At 45.1% G+C, this 21,342-nt stretch overlaps 1 protein-coding gene across 1 annotated transcript in view; it reads right to left on the reverse strand.

Moving 5' to 3' along the window:
* The window catches only part of csf1a (colony stimulating factor 1a (macrophage)), a gene marked incomplete at both ends in the record, with an annotated part of 86,236 nt that extends 66,098 nt beyond the window's left edge, over positions 1-20,138 (reverse strand). The window contains one exon of the mRNA XM_084315821.1: positions 20,133-20,138. Within this exon, the coding sequence (XP_084171947.1) occupies positions 20,133-20,138 (6 nt within the window). The remainder of the gene's footprint in view (positions 1-20,132) is intronic.
* Positions 20,139-21,342: the final 1,204 nt, after the last annotated feature.

Consider the following 21,342-nt stretch of genomic DNA (forward strand, 5'->3'; position numbering starts at 1 on the left):
GGAATATTAGAGAATATACAAATACAATTAAATATATATATATAAATAAATATATATATTCGGTTTAATCTGGCCCTTCACAACACAGTGTGTATCGCGACTCCGAGCGCTGTATCCGTATAAATATGACGTGCATTATTTAGGACAAAGTAAATCTATAGGCTGAATATGATTTATTATCAGCATTTAGGTTTATTATTTTACATTTCAAAAGCCCCCTCTAGGAAAACGAACCACAAAAACATTATTTAGAATGGTATAATGCAGATCTACACTGTGGTAATTATTTCAGGAAGCCCGTGGCCAGGACCCAGGAGCTCGGTTGGGCACCTTCCGGCAGGGCAGTGGCGGGGTCACCGACTACGTGCTGGAGTTCAGACTGGCGGCAACGGAGAGCGGTTGGAACGACCAAGCGCTTCGTCTCACCTTCATGAGGGGGCTCAACGACACTGTAAGGGACCAGCTCGCGACCCGTGAGAAACCTGAGTCCCTCGAGGACCTATTCAGCCTCGCCATTCGCATCGACGGACGCCTCCGGGAGAGAAGGCGTGAGAGAGCCCGACTGGGACCTCCAGAGGTTCCCCAGACCCCCCGCACTCGTGACGGTACTGCGGTCCGTCCTGCTTCCACCACAACTGGTGGTTCCTTCCCCTCCCGTTCGGTGCCCGAGGAGGAACCCATGCAGCTGGGACGCTCACACCTTAGCCCGGCTGAACGAGAGGCCAGGTTCAGTTCCGGCCTTTGCCTCTACTGCGGCCGGGATGGGCACCGTATCTCCAACTGCCCCACCCGGCCAAAAGACCAGGCTCGCCGGGACCCCGGGAGATCCTGGTGAGCCGCTTTTCTCGTTCCCAGAACCGTGCACCACCTAGTCGTCTGATGAGCGTCACCCTGGCCTGGGCGGACCAACGGGCGACGGTGGAGGCACTCATCGACTTGGGTGCTGACGAGAGTTTCCTGGATTTCGAGTTTGCTACCCAGGCCAACATTCCGCTAGAGGACCTCGTGAGACCCTTGGAGGTGTTCGCGTTGGACCAACACCGCCTGGCTGACATCACTCAACGCACCTGTCCAGTCCTTCTCACCATTGCTGGTAACCACGTTGAGAGACTCCAGTTTTTCATCACCAGATCCCCTCTTGTCCCAGTAGTCCTGGGCAGGCCCTGGCTCGCGCTGCATGAGCCCCACATCGCCTGGTCCTCCGGTACCATCAGGGGGTGGAGCTCCGCCTGTCATGCCCTCGACTATACCCCCCGAGTACCACGACCTCGAGGAGGTTTTCAGTAAGTCCCGGGCTCAGGCCCTTCCGCCTCACCGGCCTTACGACTGTGCCATCGACCTCCGCTCAGGGGCTCCCCTTCCCGGCAGCCGCCTCTACAGTCTGACCGTCCCTGAGAAGGCAGCGATGGATCGAGATATCTCTGAGTCCTTGGAAGCAAGCCTCATTCGGCCTTCCTCCTCCCCTGTGGCGGCCGGTTTCTTCTTTGTTGGGAAGAAGGACGGAGACCTTCGACCCTGCATCGACTATCGCCAGCTCAACGAGATCACCATTAAGAACAAGTACCCTCTTCCTCTCATGAACTCCACCTTCGAGCCTCTCACCCAGGCTACCGTCTTTACCAAGCTGGACCTCCGGAGTGCCTACCATCTGGTCCGTATCCGAGAGGGCGATGAGTGGAAGACCGCCTTCAAGACTCCCAGGGGCCACTACGAGTACCTGGTAATGCCGTTCGGCCTCACCAACGCTCCGGCGGTATTCCAGGCGCTCATGAACGACGTCCTTCGTGACATGCTGGAGGAGTTTGTGGTGGTATACCTAGACGACATCCTCATCTTCTCCAAGACCCTCGAGGAACACATCCAGCATGTCCGCCGTGTGCTGGAGCGCCTCCTCCACAATCGGCTCTTCGTCAAGGCAGAGAAGTGCCGATTTCACTCCGACTCCGTCGATTACCTGGGCTTCATCGTGGAGAGAGGCTTGACCCGAGCTGACCCTCGCGAGATCCGGGCCGTGGAGGAGTGGCCGGAACCCACCTCTCGGAAGGAGTTACAGAGCTTCCTCGGGTTCGCCAACTTCTTCCGAAGATTCATCCGGAACTACAGCCAGGTGGCGGAACCACTTACCAGGCTAACCTCTCCCGCCCAGCCATTCGACTGGTCCCCAGCGGCGTGTGCTGCGTTCCGCTCCCTCAAGAAGAGGTTCACTACCGCTCCAGTCTTGCTCCATCCAGACCCCGAGAGACAGTTCATCGTAGAGGTGGACGCCTCGGATACCAGACTAGGGGCTATCTTATCTCAGCGGTCGGCAACGGACCAGAAGGTACATCCGTGCGCCTTCTACTCACGTCGTTTCCTCCCTGCCGAGAGGAACTATGACATCGGCAATCGGGAGCTGCTGGCGGTTGTGGCTGCCTTGGAGGAGTGGCGTCATTGGCTAGAGTGGGCCGAGGAGCCATTCACCATTTGGACGGACCACAAGAACTTGACGTACATCCGTGCTTCCAAGCGCCTCAATGGCCGGCAGGCAAGATGGGCCAGCTTCCTCAGTCGGTTCGACTTCTCGCTGACGTTTCGCCCTGGTTCCCGCAACACGAAGGCCGACTCCCTGTCCCGGTTACACTCCAAGGGGGCTCCAACCACTGAGGACCCGACTCCCATCCTCCCAGAGGCCAGGGTGGTGGGAGTGGTCACCTTGGGCATCGAGGGGGTGGTAAGGCGTGCCCTACGCTTCCATCGCGCTCCAGGCAATGTACCGGTTCATCGCCTCTTCGTCCCCGACTCAGTCCGGTCCCGGGTCCTCCAGTGGGGCCATACCAGCCGGTTCGCCTGCCACCCAGGTGTCCATCGCACGTTCTCCTTCCTGGCTCGTCGATTCTGGTGGCCCACCATGAGGAACGACGTCTCGGAGTTCGTACTGGCCTGCGCGGTCTGCGCCCGCAGCAAGGCCTCCCACCAGGCGCCCTCCGGGCTATTGCAGCCGCTTCCCATTCCGAGCCACCCTTGGTCCCATGTGGCGTTGGATTTCGTCACGGGACTTCCTTCTTCCCAGGGGAACACGTGCCTACTGACCGTGGTGGATCGGTTCAGCAAGGGGGTTCACCTCGTGGCCCTTCCCAAGCTTTCCTCGGCGGCCGAGACGGCGGACCTCCTGACACGCCACGTGTTCCGCCTCCATGGGTTTCCCCAGGTCGTCGTCTCGGACCGGAGGCCCCAGTTCACTTCCCAGGTATGGCGGGCCTTTTGCAAGGGATTGGGGGCAACGGTCAGTCTTTCCTCTGGTTATCATCCCCAGACTAACGGACAAACGGAGAGGATGAACCAGAGCGTGGAGTCTGCTCTTCGGTGTGTGGCTGCCGAGAAACCGTTTCCTTCCCTGGGTCGAGTACTCCATCAACTCCATGGTCAGTTCCGCCACCGGCCTCTCACCTTTTGAAATATCCCTGGGTTACCAACCCCCTCTTTTCCCTGCACAGGAGTCGGAGGTGGCAGTTCCCTCCGTACAGGAGCATCTCGACCGGTGCCGTCGGGTCTGGGAGATCGCCAGGACTGCGCTGCTCCGGTCATCGGAGCACGCCAGTCGTGGGGCTGACCGGCGCCGGGTCCCTGCGCCGACGTACCATCCTGGGCAGAGGGTGTGGCTGTCCGCAAAGGACCTTCCGCTTCGGTCCTCGGCCAAGAAGCTTAACCCCCGGTTCGTCGGCCCTTTTGAGGTTCTGAAGGTGCACAGTCCGGCGGCGGTGAGTCTTAAGCTTCCTGCGTCCATGTGCATTCACCCCGTTTTCCATGTGTCCTGGGTTAAGCCTGTCTCTCTCAGTCCCCTGATGCCTCCTGCTCCGGACCCGCCTCCTCCCGAGATGGTGGACGGACACCCCCAGTGGCAGGTCCGCCGGTTGATGGGAGTTCGACGGCGGGGTCGGGGGTTCCAGTACCTGGTGGACTGGGAGGGATACGGCCCGGAGGAACGGAGCTGGGTCTCCCACCAGCTCATCATGGACCCCGGCCTGATCACCGACTTCCATCGTGCCCATCCGGACGAGCCGGGTCGGGCTGGTCGCCGGGTGGCTCCCGTGGAGGGGGGGGTACTGTGAGGATTGGTTCGTTCCCCGCCACACGCTCCTTTAAGGTACTGTGTTGATTGGTGCATTCCCCGCCACACGCTTCTGGAGCGAGTACCAATTCCAGCACGCACCTGTCATAGTTTGTGATTAGCGCCCCAGAGGCTTCTTATACTGGGACCTTCTTTCAATCGATGTCGGGTCGTTTTGAATACTACTGCCTCTGCCTGCTTTCCCCCCGTTGTTGTGCCTCGTCTACTTTCCCTCCAGGACATCTTTGGATTGCCGCTGGTGAATACCTTGTTCCTCCGTTTGGAGCTGCGCCTCGTTGCCTGCTTTACGCGTTTGCGCTTTGGTGAGTTGGAACCAAACCCTTTTTGGATTATCTGTTTTTGTGTGTTTGGATAACACTGAAGAGATCGTTTTTGTTTGCACTGGACTCAGCTAAATTGTGTGTTTAAGATAAACACTGAAGAGTATCATTTTTGTTTGCACTGGACTCAGCTAAATTGTGTGTTTTGGATAACACTGAAGAGTATCGTTTTTGTTTGTACTGGACTCAGCTAAATTGTGTGTTTTGGATAAACACTGAAGAAGTACCATTTTGTTTTGTTCTGGACTCAGCTAAGGGAGGACGGAACTGCACTGCCTCTGTGTACTGTTGGACTGTTGTTGATCTCTCTCCCTCTCTCCATTTCCACCTCGAGTTGAAGCTGGGAGTATCTGCAGAGCCGCAACGGCGTCAACGCCGATTCCCCACCTCTAACACCAATAGGATCTGCAGAGCCGCAGATAACTCTGCCGAAGGCAGTCTCCTTTTTTGTTGTTCAGAATTGTTACTTGACTCTTTTTGACTCTGTAAATAAATACGCCCTAGTATTTGGCTAACTCTGAACTACCTGTCTGTGCCGTGCTGTTGAGGTCGGTTTCAAACCCTAACAAATGTATCCTTATCTTTCTTACTGTAATTTAGTATGGGCAAGCACTTTCCCAACTAGTCTCCACAAAATATTAGTCCTCAGGAAATGCTTTGTTAGGATCACATCTCGGTCTCGTGCCTCATCTGGCCCTCTATTTCAGACACTTCAGATTCAAAATATATATAATATAAATGTTTATTCAAATATGTTTGCGGCCAGGTAGCACAGCGGACTAAGCGTCTTGGCCGGTCGTCATACTGACTCAATTGGCAGATTCAGCGGGAGGGGAGCCGGTGGGTGGTAATCTAGTCGTTGTAAACTGCGACTCCTACAGGTCGGTCAGGGAGCCTGCACAGCGAGGGAGGGAAATGGTGAAAGTAGTGTCACCTCCCACGCGTTACACTTCACCAATGAGAGTCCTCGCTGCCAGGTGAAAAGAGGCTGCTGGCTGTCTCCTATGTATCGGAGGAAGCATGTGATAGACTTCAGGGCTCCCTAGACCGACCAGTGGGGGGCACATGCGCGCAACGACCAGGAAGGGGAGGGGGGAATTGGCATAACGACTAAATTGGGATGGGAGGAAAATACAGAAAATAGGAGGAGAAAAAGTGGATACAAAAAATATGTGTTTTTCATTTATAAGATTCATTCTAATGAAGGGAACATTCCTGTACAATTTAAGACCTACGTTAAAAACAATTAAGAAATCTTCTTCAAAAACATACAAAAAAGGTTTGAAGGAACATTTTATTATTATATTGTAACAGTGTATTGTAAGTAAGTAAGTAAGTAAGTAAGTAAGTAAGTATTGTAACTTGTGTATTGTAATCAGTGTATTGTATTTTAACTTGTACACATGTATACTACTTACACACACTCACTCTCACTCACACACGCACTTACTCATACTTACTTCTTACTCTCACACTCCCACGAGGTTCTTATAGAGGGGAGGCCGAGTCAGTCTAAAGTGAACTTGATTGATCCATGTTGGCAGACTACACAATTCTTTGTGTGTAATATCTAGTTATTATGTTGAGTCAAAATACGTCTGTTGGTCATCGGTGTTCGTAATCTTACATTTAGATTCAATGTTTGCTCATGCATATCTTGGGACACCTCTAGCTGATAAACCAATCAGGATACAGAAACGGGAAGTACGGACCCCAAAATTGTCAACAAGAACGGAGAATCTGACTGGAACGCTAGCTGTATTATACATCGCAACATGACAGTAAATACTATTGTAATAAAACGTTCAAAACTATGTTCAATTTGTGTATTGTTTTGTTACTATATAAGATTGTATTTCGCACTGTATTAACCATAACGACGTCACAGATGAGCTTTAGATGGTTGATATTAACGTTAGATCCGACGGTCCGACCTAAATACTATTGTAATAAAACGTTCAAAACTATGTTCAACTTGTGTTTTGTTTCTTAATATAAGATTGTATTTCGCACTGTATTAAGCCATATCGACGTCAGGTGAGCTTTCTAGCCATTAGATTGTTAACGTGATATTAATGTTAGATCTACGACCACAATTTGATTCCAAGTTTTTACATACCTCACTTTGTTGGTCTCTCACGAAAGTCTTTCTCTGGACTGCAAATATACTGTCTCATAAATATACTCTTCCAATATATAAATTAAATATGCATATAAATATATTGTTTTAGATGCTGTTGTCACTATGAATTGCAAATGAGGGACCCTGATGTAAACAAGACAAACGTCTTTCTCTGGTCTGCATCCCATCTGCAATTGTTTTCTGGACTCTTTGTATCATAAACAGTACTGTATTTGCAAATCTGGTATGTCATAATTAAATGTATAGATGTAGCAGTAGGCCTACTGTATCTGTATGTCATGTATGTCATATATGTTATGATGAATTGAAAATGGGGGACCCTGATAAACAAGATGAAAGTCTTTCTCTGGTCTGCATCCCCTTAACAATTGTGTGTATTGAGCTGTACTGTATTGTACCCATTCTGCAATCTGTTAATACAGTTTTCAATTAATGTCAGACGTCCTCTCCATAAAAAAAACTATTGAATTGCTCAGAATTTTAAATTATGTCCCCAATAGGACATAATAATATTAATATTATTCCCCAGTATGACACAATAAACACAGAATGAATGCTACCAAAGAGAATGCTATATGCAATTTGTGTATAAAGTGTGTATTAATCCTGTAACATGAGTCAAGGTCAGATCTAGCCTGGCATAGAGAACAGAATGTTGATTTTTTGATGTTCAAGTTTCTTTATTAGTTGTCATACAGAAGTACAGAATACTTTTATATAAAATGCTTCTTTCTGTTTTGCTCCAGAGATTGTGCTAGATAAAAATAGATAAGTATAAAATAGAAGTCAAGTACGTAGACAATTGTTCAATATATACATACAATGTACAATGCAGAGTAGAAAAGTAACTGAGTTACAATACAATATACTATACAGTACAATGCAGAAATGGGATGAGGTACAATTTACAGTAAGGTGTAATGAGGTATGGGTTGTAGTGCAAATTCTTTGCCAATAAATATAAAGTGTGTTTAGGTGTTCTAAAGTGGGTGCTGCAGTCAGTTGTTTGTTTAATAGTGAGTGTGTGCGTGTGGATGTGTGTGCTGTGAGTGCATTTGATGGTTGTTACATAGTGTTATTGTCATTTGTATGTGTGTAATGTGTAACTAGTACAGTGGAGGGGTGTCCAGTCCAGGGCCCAGAGAGTAGAGAGCTGTGTGAGTCGTCCCCGGACAGCTTATGTGAGACCATCCTTGTTCAAAAGTTGAGCTCTTGCAGATTATCCTGGCCCCACTTCTATCCAGAACAATATATAAAGGGACTGCACATTGTTTATTCACTGTGCTGTTTACCATGGCCTCTCATTCAATCATGATATTCATTGTTTTGGGAAATACAGGTCCTGCAGTTGCCACTCTGATAATGGTTCTTGATATAGAGCAGTCACCTCAAGAGCTCAATCTTTGAGCTTGCATGATTGATTACTATAGAACCCTCAGGCTAGGGTTAATTAGGCCTAGAATATATCTGTCGTGTGGTCCAGGGTTGAGCATCTGGGGAAACAGAAAAACAATCAATACATTTTGGAACATTGTTACTACAATAGATAACGTTATTCATCATATTAACAGATTGCAGAATGGGTACAGTACAGTACAGCTCAATACACACAATTGTTAATGGGATGCAGACCAGAGAAAGACTTTCATTTTGTTTACATCAGGGTCCCCCATTTTCAATTCATCATAACATATTACATACATGACATACAGATAGACAGTAAACAACAGCACAGGGACCATCCAATATCAAACTATTGTTAAGGGGATGCAGACCAGAGAAAGTCGTTTGTCTTGTTTACATCAGGGCCCCCCATTTGTAATTCATAGTGACAACAGCATCTAAAACAATATATTTATATGTATATTTATATATTGGAAGAGTATATTTATGAGACAGTATATTTTGTACATATGTAACTGTTGTGACAACGTCTTGTGACAAACAGTACTGTATTTACAAATCTGGTATGCCATAAATAGATATGTAGCAGTACAACGTCACAGGCAACAACACATACCGCTATACCATAGTGTAACACACAGCAAGAATGTGAAACAAGTTACTATTATTAGTATTGGGTTAGAGTTGTTTGATTTACACTAACGTAATGTTAGATTGCTATCTGAGAAAGTTAAAATGCTAACGTAACGTTAGTCTGTGAGCTGGCTACAATATTTTCCAATGTGTAATCGGAAGTCAAAACGGATGCATATAAACAGCTGATGACTCATAACTTCCTATCACGTTTGAATAATGCTGTAGAGTTAAGTAAAAATGCATTTCAATAGTAATGTATATGAGTATTGAGAGCTTACCGATGCAGAGCTATCCAGTGTTGTCAACAGACAAGTCGCAAATTTACTTCCTAGTTTCCGGAGCTTGAGGAATGTCATTGGGAGAAATCAAGTCACCTGACGTTGTAACGCGTTTTGATTGGTTCCGCAGCAACGCCCCTTTTCACAAACGTAGGTAGTTTTTATCTTATCAACACATTAATTTCATAAAGATATGACCCAACAACCGTTGCCAACAAACGGAAATGTGTTATTATAGTATATTATGTAGTTCATATTACAATAACATATAGTCTGTTTAACCAGATCAATCATTTCATTAACGGAAGCCTCTAGAGACCTTCGGCCCGCCGTCTATTACATTGATCTTGTTTTCCAACTTGCTATACAGTATGTAATATAATTCAGTATATTATTATAGGTGGAGGTTTCTTATAAGCCTTCTGGGCTTCTCTGCCTCTTCCTGCACTGTATATATTTTGTACTTTACAGTTGTCGTCTTTGTGTTGTTGTTTTTTTTATTTAGTTTTTATATATTTTTTTTTACTAAACTAAACTAAACTAAAATAAAATGCCCATTAATCTGTCACTTCTCACTGTAACCCATACTATGAATTTCAATCATAAAGATTTAGATCAGCTTAGAAAAATGTGGATGAATTTACTGAGTTTAGGAGGGGTTTTACCCCTCCATCCCCTGGAGCTGGCAGCTTAGATCAGGTAACATTACACCTCGTTGTGGATTCCCTATCTCTGTGGGGGCTTATGTCTTGAAATCTGGCGGCCTGCTGTTCAGTTAGGAAACACTTATCTTTAAAGGAACACGCCAACATTATGGGAAATACCATCTTCTCCAGAGTAGTTTCATCTCTGTGTGTTCAGTAGAAAACTATCCAGCTGCGAGCTAGCCTAGCTTAGCACAAATTAATGGAAGCGGATACGCTAGCCTATAGCAGTTGGCCAAAAACACCTCTCCCAGAGTTTTAAGATAGGCGAGTGGTCTGTATCCGCTTACATTAATTTGTGCTAAGCTAGGCTAGCTTGCAGCTTGATAGCGTTCTACTGAACACACAGAGAGGAAACTGGTATCTATCTTCTTGTCTGTCTCTGGAAAAGACAGTAAGCACATAATGTTGACGTGTTCCTTTAAGGCAGTGTTGGGAAGAGCTAACCCTCTGACTGGACTTCTACCCTTCAAGAGGTTCTGCATTATGTACCCACTGACTGGTGCGAGAGGCCCCTGCTCCCGACGGGGTCTTGCTGGCAGATTAGATTACTAGATTATTATTTCACTCCTTCCCTAACTACCCCTCTCTCCGACAGGTGCACACACACACATGCATACATGCACACACACATGCATACATGCACACACACATGCATACGTGCACACACACAACATGCATACTGTACATGCGCACACATAGGCGCCTGGCCTTAAGAGCACGCGGAGCAGCTGCTCTCCCACTATTGAACTTGGGGGAGCAAGGGTATGATCTTGCTCCACCACTTTTTGATCATATGAAAAATATGATATACCCCCCCCCCCCCCCCCCAATATATAAATCTAACCATAACTACATAATTTCAATCAAATTAATAATGCGCAATGACACTTAATAACACGTTTTTAAGTTTCCAAAGATTGCGTTAGCTTTAGTGCTAGCCGCTAGCTAACGTTATCTAGATATGTGGTGTGAGCTGGATGACGTTGACTTCATTTCCAAACGTTAACGCTATCTATATGGCAGACGAGCAGGGCCGGATTAACGACGGCCGCGGCCCGTGGGTGACGAGGGGCCTCCATTTTTTTTTTTTTTTTTTGTTTACTTTTACTTTTTTTTTTTTTTAGATCGATGTCATGATTGTGCACTGCAGACTCAGGGAGGAGGCAGAGAAGGAGAGAAAGAGACACAAGATTTACAGGTAATGGAAATATATCTTTTTTCTCTTTCTTATTAAAAACTTGGCCTATTTGAAAGGAGATTGATTTAATAAAAATGAATGAGCGAAAAATCAATATACAGTGTATATACAGTATAATATATTATTATTATAGTAATTGGCTATCATACTGCAATATAAACTGAGTTTTATAGTGAAAAGAGCAGCTTTATTGGTCAAGATTGAAGGCTCTATATTGCAGGAAATTGCACGTACAGGTTCATTAAATTTGAAAAAAAAGTCTGCCATGGAGGGGGTCGTGCCGGACCCCCTACAAACCCCCCCTTGCCTGTCCAAAAAAAAAAAAAAAAAAAACGAAAATGTAATACAAAAAAAAATCTTGCACCCCCACTTTCAACTTGATGTTTGGTGTTTTTCTTTCGTTCCCTAAGTAACCTTCTCTCCAGCAAACACACACACATATGCATACAACATGCATACGTGCACACACACACACACACTTACTCCACTGTTCTTTCTTTTTTCTTTTCTTTCTCTCTTCCAAACATTGCGTTAATTTATTCAATTATTATTAGTATTGTTTGTTTATAAATTTTTTATTTATATTTCTCTCTTCAGAACCGTGTGTTAATTTATTCAATTATTATTAGTATTTGTTTGTTGTTTGTTTATTTTTTATTTATATTTTACATTGTTATTTTTCCTTTCTTTCTTTAGTTTTTGAAATGATTTAAGCCTGAGCCCTATTTTCTGAAAATCAGCCTAAAATACATACCTAAGTAAATGGAAGATTGCTCCACTTCTACAAGGTCCATTTGCATGTTCTTTGTATCTAGGGACATCTATGGATCTCATGGAATGTATTCCCAGTGTCAGAAATATTGTGTCTGGGCACCCAAGTGGCGACCAATGTAACGCGCTGCGTCGCGAAGTGGCCGACCCGGGTTCGATTTCTGGACCCGGCGTCCTTTGCCGAATGTCTTCTCCCCGCTCTGTCTCCTGTTCTTCCTCTCTCTCTCCCTCTACCGGACTGCCCGGTAGTACAAACAAATACAAATCTACCAAAAACATAATTAAACATAATTAAAAATAATAATAAATTAAATATTGTGTCTATTACTAGGCTTGCTTAAATTGTGATGAAACAAAGGAGAATATGGATTATGATTTTCTTTGCATCTTTGACAGTGAATAACACGCTAAAAATTACCAGACGTGAAAAACTGCCACTGAGCTCGTTCAGTACCTTCTTGAGATCATGTGTACAAGAAATCTAAGGAAATGAATAAAGGGAAGATGATTAAACAGAATGTTTTGTAGATAGACAGTACTGAATTCTCCCATCCGGACATATGCAATTTGAAATATTATTATAGAATAGCAGGCTTATAAATTACCTTATTATAGCCAATTCGCACATTTATGGATTGTGCCAAATCTTATCTTTCAAATGCCCGAGTTCAATTTGGATTTAGTATCACCAGGCGTGCATAAGAACAGATAATGAAATCTACTGTATGTACAGTAGCTTTCTTATTTTTGCCAGAGTGCCGCCATTTTGAAACTAATTTCAAATCTGATTGTTGCTCAATGCTAAAAATAGGGGAGACAAACTAACTGCGCTCCAATATATGCCAATAACGTTAAGTTTTGTGGTATATTATCCAGAGTAATAAGAAATATTAACACATTGGTTACCGTTCACGAGAATTCTCGTTTCTGTGGCCCAACGGTTCAGTGCCAAAAAACGAAGATTCTCGTTTCTGGGTCGTTATTTCTTTTATTCGCTATTGCCATTCATAATCCATCGAGGCACCTTGTGCAGGCTGTCCTGAATGGGTCTGAGATCGCAAACGTCCAATACCGCCGCCTAACGCCTTGCGGCCGCTATTGCACGTCCTTGGATTCTCTCTGGTTCAGCCTGTACGTTGATCTAAGAAGTCCGGTCCGTGTTTTCCTACCCGGGCAGTAGTAACCTTTATAACACATGGACTAGGGAGAACCAAGCACCGTGGATTCGTGTATTTTGGGTGGATTATCTTGGCAACACGATCGAGATCAATACTTGGAATGGCAATCAGATAATTGGAATATTCTTTTTGCAGTACCTCCTAGTCAAGGTAAGGGCTATATGTTATCAATCTTGCGTTGATCCGAGCATGCCTTCCTTTTGATCCGTGTGTGTCCTGTAACGTTACTCCACAACGTATGCCGTTGGTGACGATCTAAGCATACCCCCCCCACCCTTTCATGCATGCATGATGAAACATAATACCGATAATATAGCGTTGATTCAGATTGATTGTTGATCCAAGCGAGGAATGCCAAGATTTATAGTGAAATGCAGTAAACGCTGCTTACCGGCGTTTCCTGGGAAAATGTATCTTAAACACAGACCAGGCTGCAGAAACTCTGGGGAGCCTCTGGGGCTCGCGGGGCGGTGGTCTGGGGCTCGCGGGACGGTGGTCTGGGGCTCGCGGGACGGTCCACACCCCGCTATCAGTGTTCTTCTTCCCCGCCAATGAAGTATTCACCCAAAGACCCAATACCGTGGCAACAACTACAGCACTACCGGTAGAATAAGTGCCGAGAACCGTGGGAAGTGATGCAAACTGTCTTGTCGTGTTTTGAACATTTATTTTGTGTTGATGGAATCACGTTAATATAGAGAGATATAAACAATACGTTATTTCGATTGATATGAATTGGATAATGCAGGCTGTTAGTAGAGGCAGGACTAGCGAGCAGGCTGCAGGCTGTTAGTAGAGTTGGGCGTGCAGAACTGCCGTAAGATAAGGGGGGCGTAATACCGTAGGTCAGTGGCCAATCAGAGCGCAAAACTCGAACGCGGAAGCAGGAGTTGTTTGGGCTTCGAATAGACGCGCCCGGGACATTCAGACACACCAGCCCACGCACCGGGCCCGAAACCGGCCCGCGCACCGGCCCCGAAACTGGCCCACACAGCGGCCGTTATGAAACACTCGTCCAGTATTAAACAACCCAAGGCTGTGGCTAAGGAGTCAACATCAGGGAGACCAATCTACACCCCGCCCCTAGATTGTACAGTGCACACACACACACACACACACACACACACACACACACACACACACACACACACACACACACACACACACACACACACACACACACATACATACCGTTACTTTCTGTCATTGGCATACGTTTTCTTTTTTTTACTAACATCTTAGTGCCTCATTAGCCTAGGGATTAAGGATACGTGAAGTATTAACTACACCATAATAATATTGAGGTTTTGATCCATAGAAATGTCTGTGCTACACAATTTCAGTTAGATTCGATTTATTGTCCTTTAATTTTGCACTCATGACATTAGTTGCTTGCCGTTTAATCAACATCGAAAGACCCCCCACTTCCGCCCAGACACCCATTTCAAGAGCCTGTTCGATTTCCAGGTCTCTCTCTCTCTCTCTCTCTCTCTCTCTCTCTCTCTCTCTCTCTCTCTCTCTCTCTCTCTCTCTCTCTCTCTCAAAGACTGTATGTGTCTTTGATTTGCTAGGTTTGTGAATCTCCCACACCGTGGTATAGAAGAAAGCGCCCAAATCTTCCAGAATCCCCACACAGAACTACTACCACAGCAGTCCTATGTTAACTCCTACATGGTTACCTCTGCTCTCTCTCGCTCTCTCTCTCTCTCTCTCTCTCTCTCTCTCTCTCTCTCTCTCTCTCTCTCTCTCTCTCTCTCTCTCTCTCTCTCTCTCTCTGTGTCTTTCTGTCTCTGTGTCTGTCTCTGTGTGTCTGTGTGTCTGTCTGTCTGTCTGTCTGTCTGTCTGTCTGTCTGTCTGTCTGTCTGTCTGTCTGTCTGTCTGTCTGTCTGTCTGTCACTCTCTCTGTCTCTCCCCCAATTCAACTATCCTACTCTACATCACCAGCATGTTTCGCAGCAAGTCACTTGTTCCTTCCTCTACTGAACAGGTCTGTAATTTTATATTGTTCTGCGTCTTTTACTAGCAATTTTTGTTTTTTTATTTGAGCTTTTTCAGCTCCACCATTTCTTTTTTTTACAGGGGCCAATTTCGAATTGCATATCATTCTTGGTTGACACTGAAGTTAGTAAAATGCCATCCGAATTAGGAAAAAGCTTTCTTGATGGAGAAACAGTGTATAAAAAATCTGAAAGAAGGAAAGATTTACTGTTTGAAATTCTCCCAGTTGTTAGATTACTGCTTCCCTCTGCTGATCAGCTCTTCCACCTTAGATCTATATCTCCAGACAGCCTCACGTTATTCACTAAGCACAACATTTGACGACACAGAAGCGAATCTTCATTCAAACAGCAATGGCAGGGAGCTCGCACAGTAGAAGCAATCGTCCGTGTTAGCTGATTTGGAGAGTATTCCTTCATTAAAAGGACAACAAAAAACGTCTCTGAAGGCTTATATTGTCAGAGAATAGGCTACGGTGTCAGAGAATTAGGCTACGCGGTATGCTCTAAATGGCATTGAGTTTCTCTCGTTCGATGTCACAGATAGGCTAGGGGACACAAATTCAGCCTGAGACGTTCAGAGCCGCTCCGGCCCGCACACACACACGCACACACAATTGTTTTGGGTAGTGTATCTGTAGTAGAGCGCTGTGTAGGCTACATCATCTGGATGGACTGTTTCTGTGCGAGCAAGCATGCGTACTATGGAATTTAATCCTGCCGGCGCCACTGCCGGCCCACACACCGTCCCGAACGTCCCGATGGCCAGTCCGGGCCTGAACACATCTGTATTCCATGTTCATCTCCTCACACGCAGTACAAACTCTCTCTCTCTCTCTGACTGTCTGGCAGTTCATTATCCACTGGGCCAGAATGACTCATACCTCTCGCAACAGAGATGATCAGTGAGTGTGTGTCGCATTCGTCATCCCATAAGTTGTTAAAAAGAGGAATTTCCTCACTTTGAATACAGTCTTACTGAATGACTTCAGTAAATGAATGAATAGATCGATCAAAGCCAAATAATGATCATATGTCATCTCTTACAACTTAAAAGGACACATACCAGTCTTTTTGACATACAGAAATCAAGGTGCCCTTCTATTTTTTGTCTTTTACCGTTACTGAAATATTTTGTAGTTATTTTCACCACTGGCCATTGGCTTCCAGTGTATCTGAAAATGTATCTTAAACACAGACCAGGCTGCAGAAACAAAATAGTGGGGGGGCATAAAATGGTCTCAGGGGGGCACAATGGTTTTTCAACACAGGTTCCCTTTTATACGTTTCAGCTGGGACAGCGGCGCTGTGGCTTGCTTGGCGCTGCCCACGGTGCTGAACTAAACAGCAGAGAGGCAATTGAAAAATCGAATTTCTCTCTATCTTAACCCTTTATTCGCCAATGACGTGTTCCCACGTCATTCTCCGCCATGCGTAATCTGCAAATGACGCCGTAAGGCGTCTTTGAGATCAATATTTCAAAAATCTGTGATGGCAATCATATTTTACCCACGGAGTCTTGAGATCTCCTGTTGATCTCCTCTCAACTCTCCAACGGTTCAAGAGCGCCATCTGGTGGCCGATCGGCGGATCGCCCAAACAGGAAGTGACGCGCCGGAAGTGGTGCTCGCCCATATTTCGTCCGGGCACTCGCTATCGTTAGCGGGACTCCATCTTGATACACTGGACATCGATCGGTTGCAAATAACTCGATAAACAACATGATTTGGACGTATATATTATTATACAACCTGGAAATGGATCGCATATATCAACATCCCATAATCGCGAACTTTCTGCTCCACGCTGACCACCCAACGGTCAGAGGAAGCTGAGGTAAGTTTTAGCGTGTTTGAATATTATGATCCATATAAACTGCTGTGATCTATGTATCGCCCATACTACATAAATGATTTAACGTCGGCCACGGACTTATAAACCCCCCCCCCCCCCCCCCCCCTCCGGTCACCAGCAGATGATGAGGCATGACGCTTAGGACCTTGCACAATTGAAAGTTTTAATATGACGTCAATCGGTATCAAACTACATTTGATAATGTAATATATGTATTTAGGGCTATAAATCACATTCTGCAGAATGCTGCAGAAAACGATAAAAACATATTTATACTTTAGGCCGTATTTTAGTATGAATATGTGAATGAAAAAGTAGAACGTTGCTACATCCTAAACGATAGATACTTGACGTTGAATGGGCCATAGTAATGTCAATTTAGCAATACAATTTAAAAAGTTATAGCCCTGCAAAGAAGGGGAACATCTCCATAGACGTACAGTGGTGGCAGAGAGGGGTATAAGATCAGAATAATCCCTGGCAGATAAAGGGTTAAGAACATTCACTTATACAAAAACAGACTGAACGGATATATATAACAGACCTGCTGGGGCAGCGGACTGAGAGCAGGGGACACAAACAGGCTGGATAAGATGGTCAGGAAGGCCAGTAGCGTGGTTGGGGTGGAGCTGGACTCTAGCGAGGGTGGCGGAGAGGAGGAACCTTGCTAAGCTCCAGGCCATCAGGGAAAACCCCTCCCACCCACTATACACAGACTTGGCTGACAGGAGGAGCATGGTCAGTGCCAGGCTCACACTACCTAAATGCAGCACTGAACGGCACAGGAAGTCCTTCATTCCGACAGCCATCAGACTATACAATGCATCACTGTGCCTCACTGCATCACTGAGCACAGAGTGACAGTTACCATCTTCCTGGACTCTTACTTTTTAAACAGCACTGTGCAATATTACACCTACTGTAGACTTCAGTATATTTTACTGTATTTATTTACTGTATCTTTTATTCTATTTTTATTCTATTTCATTTTATTCTATTCTTAGGCCATTCTTATTTGTTATTCTTATTTGTGACTTGTTCTGTCTAAATGTTTAATGTTGAGTGATTTGCTGTGTCAAATTTCCCTCAGGATAATACATTTCTATTCTATTCTATATCTTTGAAAAGTCTCCATTTATTCAACACTTCTGAATTCACTGACAAACTGAACTGAACTGACAAAAATAAGGTGCATAAAAAACAAACAAAATTCCTCCACAGGCTACTCACCATCATTAGTAGAGTGGCAAGCGGCGTTTGGGGACAGAATGAAATCTTCTTAGAACACTGTCCCTCCACTCATTCCTGAACTTTTTTGTTAAGTCCTTCTCAAATGCCAACTGAATTAAATTGGCCTTGCGTCGATGAAGCATACTAAGGCGATGTTCTGTAAAGACGTTCTTGAGGGTAGAAAACGAATTCTCACAGAGTGCCGTGCTAGCTTCAGTAGTGTTGTTGTTGACATTAGTGCCCATTAGGGCTGTCCCCGACTAAGGATTTGGATAGTCGACTTTGATTGGCCAAAAAAATTAAAACTGACTCAGTGGGCGGGCCCGGCCCCCAAATGCCCGCCCATGCCGCCGGGTCTGCTTAAACACCACATCAACTGAAGAAAGTCGCCACTCTGACTAAAATGTAATAGACTAACATCTTATGTGTCACTTGTTTTCTGAGAGGTTTTGTCATGGTGATGTAATACAGTAACTCTTCTTCCTTTTTAGACACGGCACAATAGAGCAACTTTTCAGGGGGAAAAACTAAAAACCTTTCAGGAAAATAAATGCACCTCAGATGTTCGCATGGCAATTTAGTCACATGTGGCGACTTCCATGAGTTTCTGTGGTGTTTAAGACACATTTTCAGATACAATAGAAGCCTATTGCAGTAGTGAATCAGCAGAAAATAACTGTTCAGTAACGGTAAGATTAGGAACAAAAAATTGCACTTTGGTTCTTGTATCAGAAGAATGACTTGGGAACCCACATGTCAAAAATACTGGTATGGTATTTTAACCTCTTTAGCCCGAGCGCTCCGTGGGCGGATCGCAGATGACATCACGTCATAAATCCATGTCTACATGACTGTATGAATAAAAGTTTAGTTTCTTTTTCAAATGTAGCCAAGAGTAAATACCCTAATCCTGTCAAAACAGCAGTCATAGTGTATATTTTCAACAATATGTTTGTTTACCAATAGGTTAAAGTGTTATTATATCAGTTTAGGAATTGTATTCATATGCTAGCGAATTTCGACCAGAAATGTATCCGAGCGGCCATTTTAGTCATTATGATGAAGGAAAGACAGGGCTTTCAATGAGCGTTGGAATTTCGAAAAACTACCAAATTACTTGTTGTGGATGAATTTTTTTTATTTCTCTTATTCTTCAGGATTATCTACCACAAAACTGAACGTTATTGCCATACATTAGAACACAGTTCGTTTTTCTATATTCTATAATAATATTTCAAATAGCATGTGTCCGGATGGCAGAATTCAGTACTGTATCTACAAAACCTTCTGTTTAATCATCTTCCCTTTATTTATTTGCTTAGATTTGGAACTCACATGTCAAAAAGACTGGTCTGGACCTTTAATAAGAATGATTTGCAAATAGCCTTTAATAGGAACTACTTGGAACTCACATGTCAAATAGACTGGTGTGGTCCTTTAATAAGAATGACTTGGAACCCACATGTCAAATAGACTGGTATGGTCCTTTAATAAGAATGACTTGGAACTCACATGTCAAAAAGACTGGTCTGGTCCTTTAATAAGAATGACTTGGAACTCACATGTCAAAAAGACTGGTCTGGTCCTTTAATAAGAATGACTTGGAACTCACATGTCAAAAAGACTGGTCTGGTCCTTTAATAAGAATGACTTGGAACCCACATGTCAAATGGACTGGTCTGGTCCTTTAATAACTACCAGGTAAGTGTAATAATAAACGTTTTAAAATTAGTAAATTTTTACAAGATGAATGTTTTTTTTCCCCATTGTTTATTATTATAATTTATTTGGACTAATAACGTCTTTTGTCAAGCAATTAGAAGCAAGTGAAGACAGATGATAGGTGGAAGGCACATTGTGAACTGACAGAATAAACACCCTGAGGGTGGAGTACTCATGCGTGCTGAAATAAGTGGAGCTCTTACCTTGGCTGTAAGTGCTGTCTTGTGTTTGTTCATCTGGCTAACCTGGGCAAGTAGAAAAGAGTCAAGTCCACTGTTAGTGTCATTTGAGCAGAGGTCCCATCTGTCTATGGCGAGGACCAGTCTGTGTGGGGACGCTGGAGCCGGGCGACGGTGGACATGAGGACGACAGCGCGGGGACGAACGTTATGGCAGTGCTACATGAGAGTTCAACCACAGAGACTGAACCTTGTTCTGCCTTAATGTCACTTTTAACCAATCACATGATCCCCCTCGCACCGCTCCACCTCCTCCCACTAGCCGTCCCCCTGCCAATCCGGTTCCACCGCGCCACATTTAAAAGGCTCTCAACCGCCACCACTCCCCCATTCCCTCCACCCCCCTACCTTCATCGTCGTCTCTCTCGTTGATGCAGGCACCCGCCGCCGCTGTCGCCCCGGCCCAGCCTGAGGGCCCGCAGGTTCACCGGGGTGTGCCTCATGGTCTGAAAGGGGCCGGGCTCCGGGGCTCCCTGCCGTCGGCATGGCAGGACGCTGCGGCTACAGAGCCCTCTGCCATCTCGCTACATGGCAGGGATCCGCTCATGTGCTCCTCGTCAGCGGCGGGGTCTGTGCCAAAGACTTCACTCTGCTACATCCGTGCTGTATCCTGTACCAACATCCCACGTTAGAAATGCTCTTTATCCCATCAGGTTTGTGAAGTCTCTCTGTTAGTTGAACTGACAGACTGGCAGAGGGCTTCAAAGTTCAGCTCTGCCGCTTAGCCACCTCCAATTGAAAGAGAGAGAGAGAGAGAGAGAGAGAGAGAGAGAGAGAGAGAGAGAGAGAGAGAGAGAGAGAGAGAGAGAGAGAGAGAGAGAGAGAGAGAGAGAGGAAGAGAGTGTATGTGTGTATGTGAATATGTATGACCGCCTCTCCTCACTGGTACTTTTGTCTTGACCACCTCCTTCTTTCTCTCCATGTCTCTCTCTCTCTCTCTCTCTCTCTCTCTCTCTCTCTCTCTCTCTCTCTCTCTCTCTCGTGTTTACTCACCATCTCGTCCTTCCTGTATCTCCTATGATATAATATCTCTGCTTTATCATCCTGTTCATCCCAGGCATGTATTACAATCCAATGGTAGTCATGGTCACTAGTAAAAACCTGAGGCCAGTTGCATGAAGATAGACTGAGACTTAAAGGGGCCATTCACCCAAAATAAAAATACTAGAAAAGTGCACTCAGAGCACAAATCTCCCACCACACAGCTCGCCGGACATGCAGACAGATGAACACACAGACACATGCTAACGCTAACAAACACATTGACCGCTCTCCAATTATAGTATTATTATTAGTATGCTAATGCCAGATGGTAATAGGAAGGGTGATACTAAGTATAAGGATGATAGGAAGCATATAGAGGGTGATAGGAAGCATAGGAAGGATGTTAGGAAGCAAAATAAGGATATTACGAAGCATAGGAAGGGTGATAGGAAGCATAGGAATGATGTTAGGAAGGATAGGAATTATGTTAGGAAGCATAGTAAGGGTGATAGGAAGCATAGGAAGGATGTTAGGAAGCATAGGAATGGTGATGGGAAGTCAGGTCAAGTCAGGT

Source organism: Notolepis coatsorum (assembly GCF_963971535.1).
Source record: "Notolepis coatsorum genome assembly, chromosome: 6".
Classification (NCBI taxonomy): Eukaryota; Metazoa; Chordata; class Actinopteri; order Aulopiformes; family Paralepididae; genus Notolepis; species Notolepis coatsorum.